Source organism: Pezoporus flaviventris, unplaced genomic scaffold (assembly GCF_033815535.1).
Source record: "Pezoporus flaviventris isolate CSIRO_AGI_PZ_B2104156 unplaced genomic scaffold, CSIRO_AGI_Pfla_v1 ptg000036l, whole genome shotgun sequence".
Classification (NCBI taxonomy): Eukaryota; Metazoa; Chordata; class Aves; order Psittaciformes; family Psittacidae; genus Pezoporus; species Pezoporus flaviventris.
In genome coordinates, this window is record NW_026892584.1 from 8904070 (window position 1) to 8924436 (window position 20367).

The window sequence follows — 20367 nt, forward strand, 5'->3', positions numbered from 1 at the left end:
GAATATTTAAAATATTACTTGTTTTTCAATAATAATAATAATGTTAGTAACATGAAAGTTTAGGAAAACGTTGTTGTATCTAGATACCAGGTGTACTTCTGCTGGATGCATGTATTTTTGTTCTGGTTTTTTTGTTTCTTTTTTTTATAGTCTTGTTAAACATGGGGATGTGTGCTTGAATGCAGATGAATGTCCATGTTCATGGAAAGGAAAGGAATACTTTCCAGGTGACAAAGTAATTTCTTCCTGTCATACATGGTAAGCAGAGATCTATTTAGGATGATTATTTGATTTTAGTTGTTTATTTATGAACGGATTATTCCTTCATATTTTTTAATTATAAATTTCACACCAAATTTCAGTAAATAATCTACCCTAATTTTGTATTTGCATTTATTCAAAGAGCTATGAAAATGACTTTTTTTTTTAGGTTTGTTTGTTTCAAGGAGCTTTTGCATACAAAATTACAGCTATTTGGGATTTGTTTTTTGTAAAGCTTGAATTGTAAAAATATTTTATTTCATTATCAAGGCAATCTAAAGATTCTTTGCCTAATGTTCCTAAGCTACAGTAAAATCCTTCAGTTATTACACCTGAGTGACATTTTTTTTAGAGCTTTATACTTATTCATTTTCATATTTAGCTTTGAGTCCTAGCAGTCTAAGGACCCAAAACATGACCTTGTGGCCATAAGCATGTGCCCACTACAATGATAAATTAAGGGGAATACTGAGCATAGTAACAGATAAATTGGTTGCTAATTTTGAGTGTATGGATACTGATGAATCAATGGCTTTAAAAGGAAGTGTTCCAATAGACAGGTTGATAGGATCACTCAAATACATACATAAACCTATTCCATTTACTATCCAGTGTTGTAAATGCAGCACATACCCTACAGCTACACTATTCTGCAAAATTTCCTTGGGCACTCTCAGTAGAACATCAAACACTACCATTTTAATAAGCTTCACAATAGCTAAGATCTTAAAATATACCCCATCTGCATGATCCTAAAGCAAACTTGTTTCTTGGTGGTCTCTGCCTGTTTTTCTTCTCTGACCACAGTTGAATGTTGCAAGCTGGCACTAAGCAGCACTATTTGTCTTACCAAAGCCTCAGAAAGATAAGCTGTACCATCAGACATCAAGATACTATGGTAGTGGTGTAGCCTCTAGCTTCTCTGTCTTCCCAGCAGAGCAGTTCCTGCCTTTTGTCCCATTATGTTAGCTTACCAGGAATATTTAACGGTTGTCACCTGGTAAACTACTGCTCCTGGCCTACACAGCTCAGTATAACCTAGTACAGTGAAGGCTTGTCCAGTCAGCACTAATCACTGCCTTGTCTGGATGTTGTTGCCCCCTCCAGCCTTGTGCTGACTGCTACCTCTGCCTCTTGTCAGGTCCTCAGTATCTGCTCTAGAAGATATTTCTAGCCCTTTGGTCGACTGGTGAAGCGACTTACAAGCCATCTCCACTGGGCAGGCAGGTAAAGCGACCCGGGTTATTCACCCCCTTATTTCTAAAGGCCTCTCCAATTGGACCTGGTGTGGGATTGCTTGCATCAGAAAGAACTATTATATCCCATTTAATCAATATGAGACTTCACCAAAGGCAACAGCAGTGCAGGCAGAAAGACACTGGATATTTAGCCTTCTCTCTTTTTTTTTCTGAGGCCAGGCTCATTAATTCGTGTACAAATCCTTCCGGTTGTCATGGCTTTTCTAGACATGTAAATGTGCATTTTTGCTCATGCAAAGTGTGAGAATACTCCTGTGTAAACCAGCCCACTTTGGCTCTTATAGCAGTTATAATGACATTAGTGTTATGTAGTGCACAGAAATAGCGTTCATTCATACTAAATATCATCTTATTAACGTCTGATGTAGTATTAGCTACACAATCGTTATTATGATTTTTCTATTGAGCAGTAAAATTGCAAAATAATTTCTTAAATTGGCAAAACTACCAGTGGAGTGCCAGGAACTTTTAACCTAAGCTTTGGGGTCTGGATGAGCTACTGTTCTGGTTTCTTAAGTTTGGTTTTCAGTGCAACTGCTTGAAATTGTTAGCATGTGCTGGTGAGATTAAACACAAAAGGTTACTGCATTAACTGAAGCTATCAGAGTGGCATTTTCGTGCTCTGCTGGGCAAGGTAAGATAGGTGGTGCAGTTAGCTGTGCTGGTTTGCTGTCATACTTTGAGACCATTGAGCAAATGTTCTTAAGTACTTCTTGGAGATACTTTTTTATAAAAAGGTAATCAAAATTTGGAAGATGCAAAGTTTGGAAGTAGCTCTGCTTTTCCAACTTAAGACTCTAGATTCTGATAACTAAATGTTAGTTCACTTAATATGAAACAAAACTGGTGCAGAGGACTTTGAAAACATTCTGTACCTCTTAAGCCCTTCCTTCTGACTGTAAAGGCGTTAAGACTCCTGAAAAAGTATGCAAAGGAACTCCCTACTCTTTGCATGTTAAGAAATGTTTCTGCATGAGTCTGTAGCATAAAAGCATGTAGAGGATTATTTGAATAGTCTTAAAAAAAATAAAAAATAGGTAAACCTAAACCTTAATATCTTGCAGAGAGCATGAGAAGCAGCACTTGTTCTGTCCATCCAAATATACTTTCTTCTATTTGCCTCTCTCCATCAGCTTGATTAGGTTCCTGCCTTAGGTACTGCTTTAAGGTGACTAGAGTTAGGTAGGTGAGTCCCACTGCTACATACCTGTGCTTTGGTACAGCACTTTCCACATGTCGGACTTTTATTTTAGCCATGTGCTTAGTGGCCTTATATGTGTTGTTACATAAAACACAAGCAGTGGATACATGAAAGAAAATTCTGGCCATCATTTGTAAATCTTACATCATTTGTGAAAATGTTATTTAGATTGCAAGAGGGATATGCAGAAAGAGACGTAGTATCCAGTACTGCAAAGCCTCACTGTTAGGCAGTTACAAAACAAAGGTAATTCAGAAATGTCTGAATAGTCAGTGTATGTGTGATGAGAGCATTTTGATGCTTAGGGTGGCCATAGACAGAGCTTGAACTGTTCTGGAACCTCCTAAACTGGCTAGGGCTTAGAGTGATATCTGGCCGTCTGAAAGAAAAAAGGAGCCTAAGAACCAAAATAGGGTACTGATTTTTTTCCTTTTTACTGTGAAATTCTTGTTCAAGCAGAGAGCGCATAATGACTGTAGCAACAGGACACATTGCTTGTTGATTCTAAGATGCAGCTCATACAGAAACAAACGTTCTGTGAGAAGCTGAAAAGGAAAACTTGTGGTATATCATTGGTATGAGTTATTAGAGAATAAATTGTATTATTTGGGTAGTAATTCTTGTTTTCTTGTTTAAACAAAGAATGCCCTTTTGGTGTTTGTATTTTCTAGAACCTATAATTCTAACAGGAAGAAACACGGACTGTATGAGTTCAAGATGCAAATTTTTATTCCAGAGAATCAATTTATACATGTTACTTCTAGTTAGCATTCCAAAATGCTTTTGTCCGCAGTCATCATACCTGCATGGCTTCTGTTTTTTTGTTTCTTGGTGCAATAGCTGTAATCATTTGCCTGTGGTTACAATTGATACTACTATTATTGGTCATACATTTTTCAGCATTTGCCAGCATGGATCATTTCAATGCACCTTCCATCCTTGCCCATCAATGTGTACTGCATATGGGGATCGGCATTACAGAACGTTTGATGGACTAACTTTTGACTTTATTGGAACTTGTAAGGTTTACCTAGTTAAGGTGAGACTTCTTTTGTAAAACCTCTCTAAAACTGGATTTAAAAACTCCTCTTCTACTTATTTCCCATCTGACCATTTTATTGAGTTCATCATACTGTTTTTAAAGCTTTGATGTTGGTTAGACTTTGAATCATTGTTATGGTTTAAGCCCAGATGGTAGCTTAGAACCACGCAGCCTCTTGCTCAATTCCCCCTTTATTCCCCTGAGCTCCTGGTGGGATGGGGAGGAGAATCAAAAGAATGTAAATCCCACAGATTGAGATAAGACCCGTCCAATAACTAAAGTATAATACAAAACTAATACTACTAATACTACTAATAATGTTAAGGCGAAAGAATATAAAACTAAAAAGGGAAACAAGAATAACCAGCAGTGATTCACAATACAATTGCTCACCACACACCAGCCGATATCCAGCCTGACCCAAGCAGTGATCTAACCCTTCCGAGTAACTCCCCCCCATTTATAGACTGGGCCTGATGTGCTATAGTATGGAATACCTCTTTGGCTAGTTTGGGTCAGGTGTCCTGTCTCTGCTCCCTCCTGGCTTCTAGTGCCCCTCCTCACTGGCAGAGCATGAGACTGAAAAGTCCATGATCAGGGTAAGCATTACTTAGCAACAGCTAAAACACTGGTGTGTTATCAGCATTGTCCTTAGACTAAAGTTGAAAACACAGCACTACACCAGCTACTAAGAAGAAGAAAAATAAGTTACATCTGAACCCCTCAATCATACATTATATGATAATTATACTCCGTAGTTTCTGCTATGTGATTTAAGTAATTATGTTAGTATATTTAAAAGTGGCCATTTCAATTTATTTATCTTTTTTTCCCCCAGGGTACTTCTTCAACCAATCTTTCTGTTATTATAGAGAATGTTAACTGCTTTAATACTGGAATTATTTGCAGAAAAAACATTTTCATTAACGTTGGAAAATCTTTTTTAATATTTGATGATGAATCTGGAAATCCAGTAAGTTTCAGTCTTTAACACTGATCAAAAGGTAGCATATGTACCTCTCTGGGTGTTTTTTCCTTTCATTAACAAAAACTTACTCTGCCACATGAGTAGCAGAGCTGTGGATATCATTGCTGTGAATGCTGATCACATCTAGATTAGTCAACAAAACCTTAAACAAAATATTGTCTATATTTAATGAAAATGTAGGATGAGATAATTGTTATTCTTTTGTTTAGACTTAATTCCTGTTTAGTGTCTTTGGAAAAATCCAAATATTTTGAATTCACTGGGAGTTTTGCTATTATTTCCACTAGGACTAGGAGTTTAGTCTGGTCTGGAATGCATAGCAGGAATATTCCTATACAGTTTTAAAAAAATAAATTGCAATCTCTGGTTTATCCTCCACAGCCTGGATTTCATTTTTGTTTTGGCCAAACTGCAAGCTATTGCTGTAAATATTTAGTGGTTTTAGTAACTTTAGCATAAATAGTACTATTTACAGTCAATGGACTGACTATACAAAGGAAGTTGTGTCACTTCCCATGAGGTATTCTGCAGTTAAACCAGACATCTTAGTCCATGCTACATATAACTTAGAATCTGATTGTTATTAGACAGCAGGAAAAATGCCTTACACAAATAAGATGACAATCTTTGGGCAAATCTAGATAATTCCTTTTTTCAAGAAGTTGCTCCAGTTGCCATTACCCATGCCTTAAATTTGATGGAAAATGAACTTTTAAAATAGCAAAAATTTAAAAATACAACATAGTTCACAATCAAAATCCACACCACTTTTATTTAAACATTTAACCCTCTGTGGCATTCTGTCAGTTTATTGACTTTTGTCAGCATCATTCATTTTATTTAGGTGTTTCATTTCCTGTTAAATGAATATTTTGTGAAGACATTACTTTCATTATAAGCTGCCTTGTTGTATTTTGAACAGAGCTTATCTAGTCACATAGATGAACTACAGAAAATGCAGGTATGGAAAGCTGGATTTTTCACTATTATTTATTTTCCTGATGAGCACATCACCATCCTCTGGGATCAGAGAACAACAGTTCATGTTCAGATGGGTCATCAGTGGCAGGTAAGTGGAAGTCAACGTTCTTATTGCCTGCCATTTCTTTGAGGTGTTTATGTAAGTTTTATTAAGACGTTAGTATTTGCAGAATAGACAATCTCTCATGATCTCTCAGAAGTCATAAAGGAGAGTCTCTCACAATCTCTCAGTCAAGTAGAGAAACATCAACTACCTTGTCGATTAAAATTTTTTTTAGTTCCTATTTACTGTCTGAATTCTATAATAGAAACAAGTATCTTTGGGCAACATTCTCCGTCAATACTGATTTCATATATGACTGATGCAGTTGTTTTGCTGAAGCATAAAAAAAGCACATAGCTAGCAAACAGGTCACTTCCTTGAAAAAAAAGATCAGCTCCTTTCTGAAAGGCTTGGAGATAGTTGAAAAGAAATAATATTGCTGTTGTCAAAATAAAATATTTTCTGTAGCTTTATTATCACAAATTTCTGGACTGTTTTGGCTGAAATTTAGCTGAAAGGGATCAAATCCTGTCAAATTTATAATTAAACAGCTGAATACAGGAGCTTAAGAAGCAAGTTTAGAAAATGGTCATGGCTTATAATGTTTTGTGTCAAGGAGAAATATGGTGGGTTTTAATATATGTGAGTGTATATCTTTTTTCCCCAGGGTGAATTGGCTGGATTATGTGGAAATTTTGATTTGAAGACAGTCAATGAATTGAGGACTCCAGATAATTTTGAATTAACAAACTCACAAGAGTTTGGAACCAGCTGGACAGCTGTAGAGGTACATAGTAAAAAGAATGTGTCTGCTAGTAGATTTTTTGCTGTTATATCACCTAATTTACCTAGAATGAAATTATATGATACTTCCTGGAAGTATCAGGCAGGCAGCAATGCAAATAATAGCGTTCTTAGAGATGTCCTAATCCATTAAGGAGAAGACTATAATCTCCTTTTTTTATAACACAGCGTTGTTGTGTAGAAGAAAATGCTGTACAGTAGTATGAATCTACAAGTGTTTTTGAAGATGTTTGAACAGTAAAGTAGTAATTTTTTTCATAATGGTACAATTATGGGTTCACTTTAGACTGTTGTCAGTTTAGCTGATCTTTCATAGCTGGGAGCTATTTAACTGTGAAACCACAGCAATGGAAAGAAAAAATATGCTTTCATATGCTGTAAAATTAAAAATGGAACTATTTTTAATGTCATGTGTTTAGCGGTGTTCACAGAAAGGTTCCTTCCTAATAGTTATAGTAAAAAGTTCTGATTTCTGACCCATTCATATCCTCCAAGTGATCATTTTTACTTATGTAAGCTAGACTATTCAGGTGTAAGGACTGTTTAGACCTACGTGTACATAAGTGGTTTTGTGCTGTTCTCAGGCAAATGAAACACTTCTTCATATTGTGTACTTCTCCTTTTCTGCAGATTAACATCCCCTTTTAATTCCATATCTTAGTCTGGCTTTATTTTCATATGTGATGCATTTGCTTTGTGGTTTACATCTCTAAAAAAACAAAAGAAAACAAAACAACTCCAAGAAAAAAAACAAAGTTATGCTTTACAAGTTCAAGCACAAAGTGGTTATGAAGCATGTTTCTCACCTTAATTTTGCTTTCTGGTTAAGTGTGTTGACAGCTCTGACATTCGAAACCCATGCAGTTTGAATCCCCTCAGAGAGCCATTTGCCAAGAAGGAATGTGGAATACTGTTAAGTGAAGCATTTGAAACTTGCCATCCAGTGGTGAGTTGTAGTCATGATATGAGGTGAACATATCACTAGAGAGAAACTCTGTTCTTCAACTTGCATCACTTTGAATCTTCATCTTGTCTTCTGTAGCATAATAATTTTGACTACTATAGCAAAACAGAAAACAAAGAAAGGCTAACCCATAGCGATTCTGATTCTAAAACATGAACGTTTAACTGGTCTATCCTCACTTAGCTGATTTAGACAGTAAGCCACTTTGGCACCAATTTAACATTCTTCAATGCTGGTAGTCATCTTCCTAATGAATTCAGCCAAATTTATACCCAATTTGTGTTTCTGTTTTTTTTTTTTTTTTTTACCACAATCACTATTTGCATCAGCGTAACTGTTTGCTTTGTTTTGCTCAAATGTGTTACACAGTATGCATTTTTCAGACCATGTTTAAATAAACTGACAGTTTCTGCTAGGTAACATCAGATGTGAAGAGCTCATTCCTAGAAAAAAAAATGCATATATCTCCTCACTCAGGCAGCTACCTAAGGAAATAAATGAGCTAATCAACATTTTCTGACAGCCAACAGGCTCAGGTTTGGTTGGAAAAGGGGGGGACTGGGGACAACCTATTTCCAGAGATAGGTCTTATATGGAAATTGACATATCTCAAGATGTTCAGGTATTGACACTATGTGCATGACTTAAAGAGTGCAAGTGTCAGAATGCTTCCTAGGGAAAAAGGAGGTTTCATATGAAGGACAACCAGGAGTCTTGCAGAGTTGCTTTGTATATTATTTTTTGAAGACAGTGAGGGTTGATATTAAAGTTGTATTAACGTAACGTCAGCTTAGTCCACTGTGTAAGGTAGGTAGCAGCTAAATCCCTTATCAGTTTGGAAGTATTAGTCAAGTGTAAGTCCATGCAGAATGTGTCACTATTAAATAAGCAAATCCGCATTGAAAGTTTTCTGTGGAATTTTGTCACTTAAGAGAAAACTTCAAAATAATCTAATGGAAAAATCATAAATTTGCTTGTGAAATTGTTTAATAATATGAAGAGAATGAACCACTCACATGTAAAGAAGGGGTTTTGGTCTACTTTATTATTTCTTATATTTTATGTATATCTATCTTCCTTAACATTTCTGCACTTTATTGATTTGTGATCAGTTTAGAGAGAGTTTCTCTTTTTTTTCATAAGCTTTTTGTAGTTTATTATGGTTTAAATATTGCAAAACCATATAAAACACAAGCTCACATGAACATCTTAGTGTGCATGTTCTTAATGGGTCATTGATTTAATTGTGTTACTAAGTACTGTGCAAGATTTCATTATGTGTTCTAATAAACTGTTTACCTTGTGTTTCAGAAAACATTAAAATTAAAATCTTTCATGCTTCAAAGTCTTACATATTAGATTTTGAAAGAGTCATAGCTTTGTATCGAGGTGATTGTTGTCTGTATCTATATGAATATTTTTTGTAAGTGATATTAATTTTTCCAGATTGATGTCACCTGGTTTTACTCAAACTGCTTGACAGATACATGTGGTTGTAACCAAGGAGGTGACTGTGAGTGTTTCTGTACAAGTGTATCAGCATATGCCCATCAGTGCTGCCAGCATGGAGTTGCTGTAGACTGGAGGTCACCTAGAGTGTGTCGTAAGTTTACTTAACTAGCATTGCCAGTGGCTACCACTGTCTGCATTCATGAGACCCAGACCTGAAAAATCAAACATATTAAGTTACCTGAGGTCACTAGTTGAATCACTAGGCCACGCTGGTAGAAATATGAGTGGGTGCCTCTCACTGCCCTCTGTGTCCATTTTGGTCTATCTGGATTACACATTTCTTTCCACATTTGTGGGGGGTACTCTTCTGCTTTTTAACTCCTTGTCCTATGATATGAAAGGAAAAATCTTGGCAAGTTTATATTAGGATATGGAATGCTTCCTTCAAATCAAAGTTACAAAGTCATCAGCTCAAGTAATTTCTGTCTTCAGGACTTCACTACTTAACAGGGTCTAGAAAACATAGCTGCCTTACTACTGTCACCAGAGCAAGAGTGAAACAAAGGTCTTCTGAAGAAAAACAAGTAGGCTTTTAAGCAGGACTTTGTCATTACCTTAGCATCCTTATTCAACAATGCTTAGAAGTTTTAAAAAGATCTGAGGCCTTTTTCTAAATATCTAGTGCAAACACATAACGAGAAACAGTCTTTTCCCCAATGATGTGATAAAGCAGACACAACAGAAAGAATGGGAGGAAACAAGTATTTTCTGACTTTGCAGTTGCATAGAGAGAGCTTGCAGCTTGCTCAAAGATGCACATCAAATTGGCCACAGATCAAGAGGGTTACTCTTAGTTTTTAATGAAACTACATGAATGCTTTAATGTGAACACATAAAGACAGCAGAGTTTAGTCTTAACCACTAGAGGTCACAAAAAGACAGCTGTAGATATGTAAGCTTAATATTTCCTGCTAGAAAACTGTAATTTTATTTAAAACAGTATCATTTAAATTAGTATTTTATTTAAAGCAGTAATTATTTGACAAAATTTTTTAAAATATCTGTGCTTTTGGTTTACCTCTTAATTGTGAAGGGTAATAGGAAACCTGTATATCTGCAGAATGCCTGAAACTGCCTTTCTTTTCCTTTTATTTTTTAGCTTATGATTGTGAATATTTCAACAAAGGTAAGTCCTAAAGGAGCTTATAAAATCTCAGTAGAATCTTTGCTTTCTTTATATAACTCTTAGTACCTTGTATGCAAATAATTGTGTGAATTAAAACAGTTGTGAATAATTTATTATTTAAATAAGCAAGATTCTGTTTTAGTCATTTATTTTGCTTTGTAAAAGGCTTTTCATTTCATTAACTTGCTTATTTCTGGGCCTTTCCCAAGAATACACACTTAACTAATTTTATTTTCTTTTATGGATTATGATTAAACAATTCAATCAGTAAGTAATCAATAGACTATTCAACTCGCTAGTTCTAGTGGCAGTACTTGATCCAGGCACAGTGCAGTTCAAAACTGATGCCCTGTGGGTCCCCTAAATCAATCTTGACCACCGGTGCAGCCTCCAGAGGGAGCTAGCTAGTAAGACTTTTACAACTTCTGCGCCCAAACGGGGAATAACTCCCCATCTAGGTATGTCTGACTGAGCTTTAAATTCCTGAGCAACAGCCACTGCATTGAAACGGCTCTCAGAGAGAGGTGCAAAACTTGTGCAAGGGGCTAGAGGAAACCTTGAATCTGTACTGGGTACTGTACTGCTGTGTTAACATTGGAATGCATATTGAAGTTAAATTGCAAGTGTCTGCATAGTTAGATGTAGCATGCAAGCCAGCCTGATGTGAGGAATGGTCAGAACTCCTGCTATTTATTGTATAACTCTTTTTATCAAGCTTGTGTAGAAGCCTGTCTATCCAGATGGTTTATGATATTTTGGTCTTCTGTTAGATTCTATATTGCAGCAGCTCACCCCCAGGATAATCTCAGAAAGGAACTGAGTTTAAATTAGAAGAGACTACTGTAATGTGCCAGGCCCAAACAATATTGCCAATAAATTTGCATTTTGTCATATACTGACTGCTGAAAATATTTGGAGTGGGGTCAAATTTCTAATGCAGTGGAATTTTATCTAAATCTAAGCCTTTAATTTAAATAAAAGTCTATTGAATATAGGAGGTGATTGCAGTTTTACATTTCCTTTTTTATTTGTTTTATCAATGAAATAGTTTGATGATAAATAATCTTATTGCACTTGTAAAAGTTTGAAAGTGTGGTGCCTCTAACATCAGTTGTAGTAGTGAATTTAGATTATATACTTTCATAGTGCTTTATTAGTTTTACTTGCTACTGAATTCTTGCTTACAGAAATGGTGGAGAGTTTTGCATGTGACCAATTTTTAATAAACATAGTTATTGTAAACTTCTCCCTTTAGATCCTGCTACTGTTTGCTAATCCAGCTTATCAGTATTCAATATTGGACTTTTCTGAGCTCCAAGGGGGTGGGGGGGAATCTCTATGCTGAAGATTTTATTTTCTACCTCAAATATAGAAGCATTCCCGATGATTACTTAGTTTTGGATACAAGAAAGTTAAGAAAATGTCTTAGACCAGGGAGAGGTTTTCTTTATGTAATTTTGTCGTGAATCCAAAGTGAAATAGTTCTAGTCCTACTAGAAGCAGGAGCAGAAACCTTTTGTGTTTGGTAAGGGGAAATTCTCAGCTGGTAGCTGTGGTTTCTCAAGTTTTGGATGGGCCTGAGGTACCAGACTTAAACATATGCTAACATTTCCAGATCACTGAATGTTTTAAGCTATTTATAAAATGTATTTTAAATCCCTGCACTGAAGGTAACCAGATATCACTGTACATGTTTAGCATGGGCTTGTCTTACTTCCCAGTGATTGTGTTTGTATCTATACTCTTCAAGGAGTTCTCTGATACTTGATGATAACAAACTTCTATTCCCTGCAAAATGGCTAATACTTTAGACACTAATAAAATAGGTTTTAAAGAATAGTAAGAAGTGTGTAATGAGTTCAACCATACAAATAAACAATGTGAAGGGATCCCAGGGTGGTCTGTAGAACATCGTTTGTTTCTAAATCAAATAGCAAAGAGGTCAGATAACTTTAATAAAGTGACTATGAAACTGAAGTGGATGAGAGGGAGGAAAAGCAAAAGCTAATCATGAATCTTGAAAATTGAGGATAGGTATTTTGGACAGTTTTGAGAACATGTATTTTCTAAAAGAGTTTGGCTTTATTTTGGTTGTCATCATAGTTTAGTGCATGGTACCTAGAGCTGTTTTCAGAGTGGAAAGATATGCTTTTATGCGCTGTATCATAATATTTAGAGCTCAAGCATTTGTGACACTTGACATGAAAGATAATGCTGATATTTTTTCTCAACAGCTCTGGGAAAGGGCCCGTATAAACTGGTCAGCTATTTGGCTGGGGAATTTGTAATGGCAGTGGAACTAGTGGATGGTGGTGTTTTCCCAGTGAGAGAAGAAGATCTTGTTCCTGGACATACAGTGACCTTTATGCTGACTTCAGGACTTTATAAACCCAAAGCACATGGTAAAGTCGCTGTAACCTAGAGGCTTAAATAAGGCAGAACAAATTCTTCCTTTGGGTGCAATCCTACATTTAGGAATAGACCTGGGTGAAAGAATCTTTTTCTGTTAGCTGATTGTGCGTCTTAATGTTGTCTGCCAAAATTTTCATTTGCTTGGTTTAAAAAGATGATTGTAGCTTTATAAACAGATAATTTTAGTTAAAAAGCAACAGCCCCTCTGTGCCCCAACTTTCAGGAGGACCAAAACAGTGATTAGCCAAGTTCTTTAGATATATGTTGCTCCCTGAACCCTTCCTCTGGCAGAACTGGGACATGGGAAAGAGTGAGAGAGAAGTGGTACAAGAAAACTGTTCCCTAATTCTCTCACTTTGCCACCATCACCCTTCTTTGCTTGCTTGTATGGAGATGCCTATTGGCGCTAACCTAAGCTGCATAAGGGTGCATACTGCAAATTTGTCTCCTTCAGGTCCCAACTTCAGTTTCTGCTGAAGAAATGTGTTGCTTATTCAGGTCTTGCACACCTTCAGAAAGGTGGAAAAAGCTTACAAGAGTATATTCAGCACTTTGTGATGTTAAATGCTAGAGCTGTCTGCATATACAGCTTTAATTTGAGCTTGATTCTCAATACCATTTTACTGGCCAGAGTCCCCTGATCAACTCTTTGGATGGCCTGAAGGTGGCTGCCTTTGTGTAACCAAAGAAGGAATATGGGTCAATTGAAAAAAATGACAGACATTTGGTTAGTAATACTGCTGTCTGTAGAACTGACACAAGAACTCATGTAACAGAATATCCAAGGCCAGATTTCTTTTACTACTCATAGTTTTGAGACACTTGTATGTTGCTTTCAATACACATTTAGAAAGGGAAGGACAGTCCTACTGTCTTATTTACATATATAAATCTCTCTTGTTCAGAATTTAAGCTGGGAAATGGAAATTGGGCCTTATAGTCCAATTTGAACATTTCATCATTCGGCCATGAGAGTGTTTGTACAATCAATATGATATTTTTCATATCCATGTCTACATTTATATTGCATTCTTGGTTCTTTGAAAAGTGGAAGTGTTTTATCATTTTCAGACAAATCATAGACAATTGAAAGTTTTGTGTCTTGATTTGCAGTGGACTGACTGTCCATTGTTACTTTTCAAATAGCTACCTGCTACACACAATTAATAAGGAGATATTCACAGGATCATAGAATCATAGAACAGTTAGGGTTGGAAAGGACCTTAAGATCATCTAGTTCCAACCCCCCTGCCATGGGCAGGAACACCTCACACTAAACCATGTCTCCCAAGGCTCTGTCCAACCTGGCCTGGAGCACCGCCAGGGATGGAGCATTCATAACTTCCCTGGGCAACCCCTTCTAGTGCCTCACCACCCTTACAGCAAAGAACTTCCTCCTTATGCCCACTCTAAACTTCCCCTGTTTAAGTTTTAACCCATTACCCCTTGTCCTGTCACTACAGTCCCTAATGAAGAGTAGCTCCCCAGCATCCTTACAGCCCCCCTTCAGATACTGGAAGGCTGCTATGAGGTCCACTGTGTTTTTCAAATTAATTGAAATGTTTATGCTCAGAAAACAAGTTGGTCTTCCAGAAAGTGTTATACCAGAATGTGACAGTTATGCCTGGAGGGTTAGTTGATTTTACAGTAGTTTAATGGCTGTTTTCAATAGAACAGCAGAGTTTACCATAAAATAGAATGGTAATTCTTTGAGCAGCAGATGCCTGTAACAGGCTCAAGATCTGACGCTCTGCAATTGGTTGTACAGAAGCTTGCTTAAATTCAGTACTGTTTTCAGGGTAAGGTATCGTGTGGATACACTTACCAGAAAACAGGCTTCACAGATAACAGTTTTAGAAGTGTTAGGGAGCTGGCTGCTTAGAAAGCTGAAGGCAAAATACATTTTTGTAATTTATTTTTAATGAAAACTGCTAAGCTATAAATTCCTGATGACAAATGTTCCTTCTAGGGCTAGCTAGATAAAGTTTAAGGTTTTTTAAATAAATGGCTTAGCGAAGGTTGTAAACCGAATCCTGGTATGGGCAAATGTCTTAATCTGTTTGTATTCCTGTTGAAATCTGTTGGGTACTTAGAAAACTAAATATCCATCAGTATCTAGCACTCTGAAATCTGTGTATTTTCTTAGGAGATTCGGGCTATTCACTGGTAAATCCAATGTCATCTTTCGTTCCTCGTGCTACTATTAACAGTAGTGGTACATCAGAATGAGTTCAGTTTACTATGCATATATCAGCAAGTAAATGAGTTCTGTGTTGGTTTTGTTTTGTTTTTTGGGGGTTGTGGTTTTTTTTTGTTGTTGTTGCTTGTTTGTTTTTGTTTTTAATTTTATTTTATTTAATTTTCTTTCCCAGATTCCAACTTGATTTCATTTGAAACAGCTGAGAGACCAAACTATTTTCTTCAGCTGGTCTCCAATAATACTCTTGTTCTTTCTAAATGGAAAAAAAATGAAGAGTTTCACAGCAGATCTACATTTGTCATTCACAAGAATACATGGCTTTCAGGGTATAGTTCCTTTGAGTCATTTGCAAAACCAGGATATTTCATCCACATTTCAGCTTCTTCAGTTGAGCTTCTGAAGTATCATCATTCAGAGGAGTTCAGGTTGTCGACCCTTTTTAAACTTGTAGGTGGGTAATTAAAGTTTTATTTTTATGAACAGCAGTTTGCTCCCTGTGAAAATACAAGCTAAATAGTATTCATATTTTCAGAGGTGATGGGATGGCTTACTTCTCCCCTACATAACTGGGCAATGTGGGTAAACTGTCATGTGCAGACTCAAAATCTTCTTCCCTGATGTTTGTAGTGAGCATGAGATTTTGTTTTCTTATCAAAAGCCATTAAATAGCTTAACATACCTTTGCTATATTTACCAACTGGTTTTGGAAATATATAGCCTAGTGTATAGTTTCTGGGCAATAGTTGCTTTATGGGTGGTGAGGAAATTATTAAGGAGTAGAAAATCCATGCTGATGAATAATGGATTCACAAAGGGAGTAGAAAAGAAGTGAATGTATTGCTAAAAGTTAAGGTCTGTGAATGATGTTTCTTCTCGTTTCCCTCTGACTGATGCCAAGAGATAGTTTTCTGTACAGTGCATTCTCATTGCAAGCTTTATGGCCTCCTCAGAGGTTCATGCCATCTAGTGCTAAGGACATTGCCTGTAGATTACACTTCTCAAAACTCATGTTTTCCCTGAAAACCACCTCAGACTTTATCCATGTACCCACTCGCAGGGCCTCTGCTTTTTATGATGTTATCCCCTAGTATTTCAGGGACTATCTAAGAGATCAAAGAGATACATACCTTTACTTGGGGATCTAGATGTCTGTTTCTCTTATATGTCTTGGACAGCTTAAGCTCTCGCATACACAACATAGCTTGCTGTGAGAGTGTTTCTACCTAGGTGATAGATTCTTATTACTGAAATAGTAGTCCCATTCCACTGAGACATAAGAGTCAGAGATGTAGCAGATATTCTTAGCATCCTTTGTAGGACCTGGACACAGAAGTTGCTCCTACAGGAACTGATGACAAAAAATACACATTAAAAAAGTCACTGATAAAGCTCTTTGTTTTTTAGATTAGGAAGGAAAATAAATAATAAGAATAACTGTTTTCACATATTCTTAAACACTTGGGAATTTTGTGCTGAAATGGATATGGCCTTGCAGGTCCAGAACAAGATGCAAGAAGTTATATTGGCCTATAAAATCAAGCAAAGCAGATTAAACCATCATTTTCTTTAGCTCTGCTTTAGTCTGCTTTTTTGATACATCACATGTATCAAACCTATTTGTACAACTTTAGTTATGTACTTTAGCAACAAGTACTTCTTGCTGAAACCACCAAAATCACTGCAAGTGTTTATATTCTAAAGCTTTTTATTGTGCTGTAATTTTAAATGCATTAGCAATCTACTAATGGCCATACACAAAGAGTTGCGGTCAATGGCTCAATGTCCAGCTGGAGACCAGTAACAAGTGGTGTCCCTCAGGGATTGGGTTTGGGACCGGTCTTGTTTAACATCTTTGTCGCTGACATGGACAGTGGGATTGACTGCGCCCTCAAGAATTTTGCCGATGACACCAAGCTGTGTGGTTCGGTTGATACCCTGGAGGGAAGGAATGCCATCCAGAGGGACCTTGACACACTTGTGAGGTGGGCTGATGCCAACCTCATGAAGTTTAACCATGCCAAGTGCAAGGTCCTACACCTGGCTCAGAGCAATTGCAGGCACAGCTACAGGTTGGGCAGAAAAGAGATTCAGCGCAGCCCTGCGGAGAAGGACTTGGAGGTGTTGGTCGATGAGAAAATGAACATGAGCTGGCTTCAGTGTGTGCTCGCAGCCCAGAAAGCCAACCGTATCCTGGGCTGCATCAAAAGGAGCGTGACCAGCGGGTCGAAGGCGGTGATCCTGCCCCTCCACTCTGCTCTTGTGAGACCTCACTTGGAGTATTGTGTGCAGTTCTGGTGTCCTCAACATAAAAAGGACATGGAACTGTTGGAACAAGTCCAGAGGAGGGCCAGGAGGACGATCAGCGGACTGGAGCACCTCCCGTATGAAGATAGGCTGAGAAAGTTGGGGCTGTTCAGCCTGGAGAAGAGAAGGCTGCGTGGAGACCTCATAGCAGCCTTCCAGTATCTGAAGGGGGGCTGTAAGGATGCTGGGGAGGCACTCTTCATTAGGGACTGTAGCGATAGGACAAGGGGTAACGGGTTCAAACTTAAACAGGGGAAGTTTAGATTGGATATAAGGAGGAAGTTCTTTACTGTGAGGGTGGTGAGGCACTGGAATGGTTTGCCCAGGGAGGTTGTGAATGCTCCATCTGTGGCAGTGTTCAAGGCCAGGTTGGACAGAGCCTTGGGTGAGATGGTTTAGTGTAAGGTGTCCCCACCCATGGCAGGGGGGTTGGAACTAGATGATCTTAAGGTCCTTTCCAACCCTAACTATTCTATGATTCTATCATCTGTTTATTTGGGTAACAGAAATATTTTAATAGGTATTACTGGCAATACCATTTTTTAAAATCCATTCCTTATTCTGAGAAACCAAAATTTGTTTTGCAAGCAAAGCAAAGAAATGAAATGTTGTAACACATGAAGTGTGGCCTGGCCATATTTTACAGTGACCACGCTGAATCTCTGCACAGACAAAACTAAAGCAGGCATTGACTTCTGTGACAGAAGAGGCCAACTGTATGCCTTGTGGAGCTTCTTGTTATCAAAACATTGAATTAAAGTGTTAATGGTGGCATTGTGAATCTGCTGATGTTTTGCAGTGCATTACGCTGACGGCCTAGTGCAGCTGTTGACTGGCACACTCCAACTTCAGAAAAAATGACAGATTTTGTCATTGCCAAATGCCTGTTGCCTCTTGACAAATGTTTGTAATCGCAGGGCTGTTGAGAGTTTTGAACGGCAGAATTACAGAGCTAATGCTATTACCAGGATGTTCATACAGCATTTCAATCAAGTAACTTTTTTGGGACATAACAAAAATAACTCCTTAGTCTTTTATCTTTGAGGGAGAAATGAAGAAGGTTAAAATGTGTTCCAATTCTCAGTGGTCATCCATTAGCAGAGTGGTATGTCTTTTTAAGTGTGAAGTCTTTACCCTCCTGTCATTATACCAAAAAATCCTGTCTATGCCAATGGAAAACTAAAACAATTTACCTCAGCAAGTGGGATCAGATCAAATGATCAAGAGGCATTTCATTAATCACCACATCCGAGGGCTTGGGTTTCAGAGTTTTATAAGCAGAGAAACATAGGGCTCGAATCTTTCTCCAGTGTACTTTCACAAGGGCCAGCCTGCTGATGTAGGGTAATTACATGGTCTAAAAATACAGCAGCATTTGTTTAAGTTAATGGAAAAGTTACACCAGCTCCAGAGTGCACAGGCAAAAGCGTATTGAGTTTCCTGCTGACTATTGTAAATGCTTTGCATATTAGATCAGAAACTCTTGAACCAGGAACAGCTATTCCTGCGGAATCAGAGGATAAATACTGGGAGCAGAATAATAGGCCCAGTAAATCCCCTTGGCCAGAAAGTTCCTCATGAGACTTCTTCGTGCTCTGACGCACATTCAAAAGGAAGAATTTTACATGACCTGATCACCACAGCAATAGATACATCTTTGTTTAAAGTCAGCTGACGAGTCACTTTTTCCAGTTTCACCGCAATAAATATCGTCATATCAAAATACTTTGACTATAAATTTCACAGACATGATGGGCTAACACTGCAAAGTATTTTCCATGAGAATTCACTTTGGCTTGTAACTTGGGTTATTTTCATTGTACTTAGGTTTGTTTGCTGTCCTGTTCCCACAAACATTTGAAGGTTTGAGTTGATAACTGAATTTTAGTATCTAGAGTATGCTTACAAGAAAATACATTTTGTGCAGGAATTTTTACCAGCGGTGGATTGGTATGCATTCAGTCAAAAGCAGGAATGCATTTAGTCTTAGCAGATGGACAGGCACAGAGGCGTCATGCAAGAATAATCAAGTCACATTTGAAATTATTGGGAAATTTGTCAATGTAAGGAATTGATGACCTTTTTATGGATATAGCTGCAGTTTTCTTACCCTTTTTAAAAAGGTCAGGTTCTATGAGGCCGTGATCAACCTCGTCTAGAGGAAGGTGTCCCTGCCCATGGCAGGTGGGTTGGAACAAGGTGATCTTTAAGATTTCTTCCAACCCAAACTATTCTATAATTTTATAATAAAAATAAGATGCTCCAACTAGTTACCTTTTACAGTTCATAGAATTATCATAATATGCTTTATCCTTTTAAGGTCACTGTGAATTAAACTTACATATATTATTAAAATGTGATTTGCCCTATATAAATTCCACAGCAAAGTTCTTAACAATATTAGCTAAGTGCTTTATAAACCAACTTGCTGTAAATACAAGGCCTGTTATAGAATTTTCAGCTAAAATTAAAATTAAACCCCAAGATGTATTAAGTATATGCACACTGCATGGAGGTATTTATCAATATTTAATTTTATTTAATTTTTATACAGTGCATTTTTTGGTTCTTTTAATGTTTGCATTTTAATTAACTCAAACACATTCAGAAACATACTACAAAATGGCAAATGAAATTAAATTTAATGAAAAACTTTGTTTAGAAAAGCATCTTGAGTCTAAGATTTATACATGATATCATTGACTATCTTAACTTCGACTTACATCCATCAGGAGAGTTAGTTTTCTAGAACGTCCAGTTTTACTCATGAGTTGTTCATAACTCTAATTTGAGCTTCTACACTTTGTCAGTCTAAAAGATAATGACATGAGATGTGGAGCTGGATAATGCTGAGCAAGTGCTGTTGTACCTGCAAATGCCAAGTATGTCCCTGAACACATCTGCTTGGTAGCTCTCGGTATCAGACTGAGGGCACTGTAGAATTGTAACACCTTTCCTATTTATACCACAAACACAAACAGTTGACCTCCCATTTTTGACTGAATAAATAGGAGATTAAATAGTTACTGTAACAATATTATAGTCCTCTAACATTGTAATAGTAAACTAAACAAAAGCATTTGAAAGATAGATAATTATACTTTGCTTTCAGTGATGTTTTGTCTGAGCACAAAGTTCCAGTGATATTTGCTTACACTTATTGCAGAAATGTAGAAGTCATTTTTTCCAGTGATATTTGCTTACACTTATTGCAGAAATGTAGAAGTCATGAGAAGAGTTTGTTAGTAGTTTGAGTGTGTTAAGTGGGTA

The 20367-nt window shown here is 37.1% G+C and overlaps 1 protein-coding gene across 1 annotated transcript in view; it reads left to right on the forward strand.

The window, feature by feature from the left end:
- Positions 1–20367, forward strand: part of OTOG (otogelin) — a 97702-nt gene that overhangs the window by 39602 nt on the left and 37733 nt on the right. Inside the window, exons 23-32 of the mRNA XM_061464240.1 lie at positions 151–258; positions 3622–3760; positions 4602–4736; positions 5674–5820; positions 6443–6562; positions 7409–7525; positions 8990–9146; positions 10155–10181; positions 12416–12583; positions 14966–15244. Coding sequence (XP_061320224.1) covers positions 151–258; positions 3622–3760; positions 4602–4736; positions 5674–5820; positions 6443–6562; positions 7409–7525; positions 8990–9146; positions 10155–10181; positions 12416–12583; positions 14966–15244 — 1397 coding nt within the window. The remainder of the gene's footprint in view (positions 1–150; positions 259–3621; positions 3761–4601; positions 4737–5673; positions 5821–6442; positions 6563–7408; positions 7526–8989; positions 9147–10154; positions 10182–12415; positions 12584–14965; positions 15245–20367) is intronic.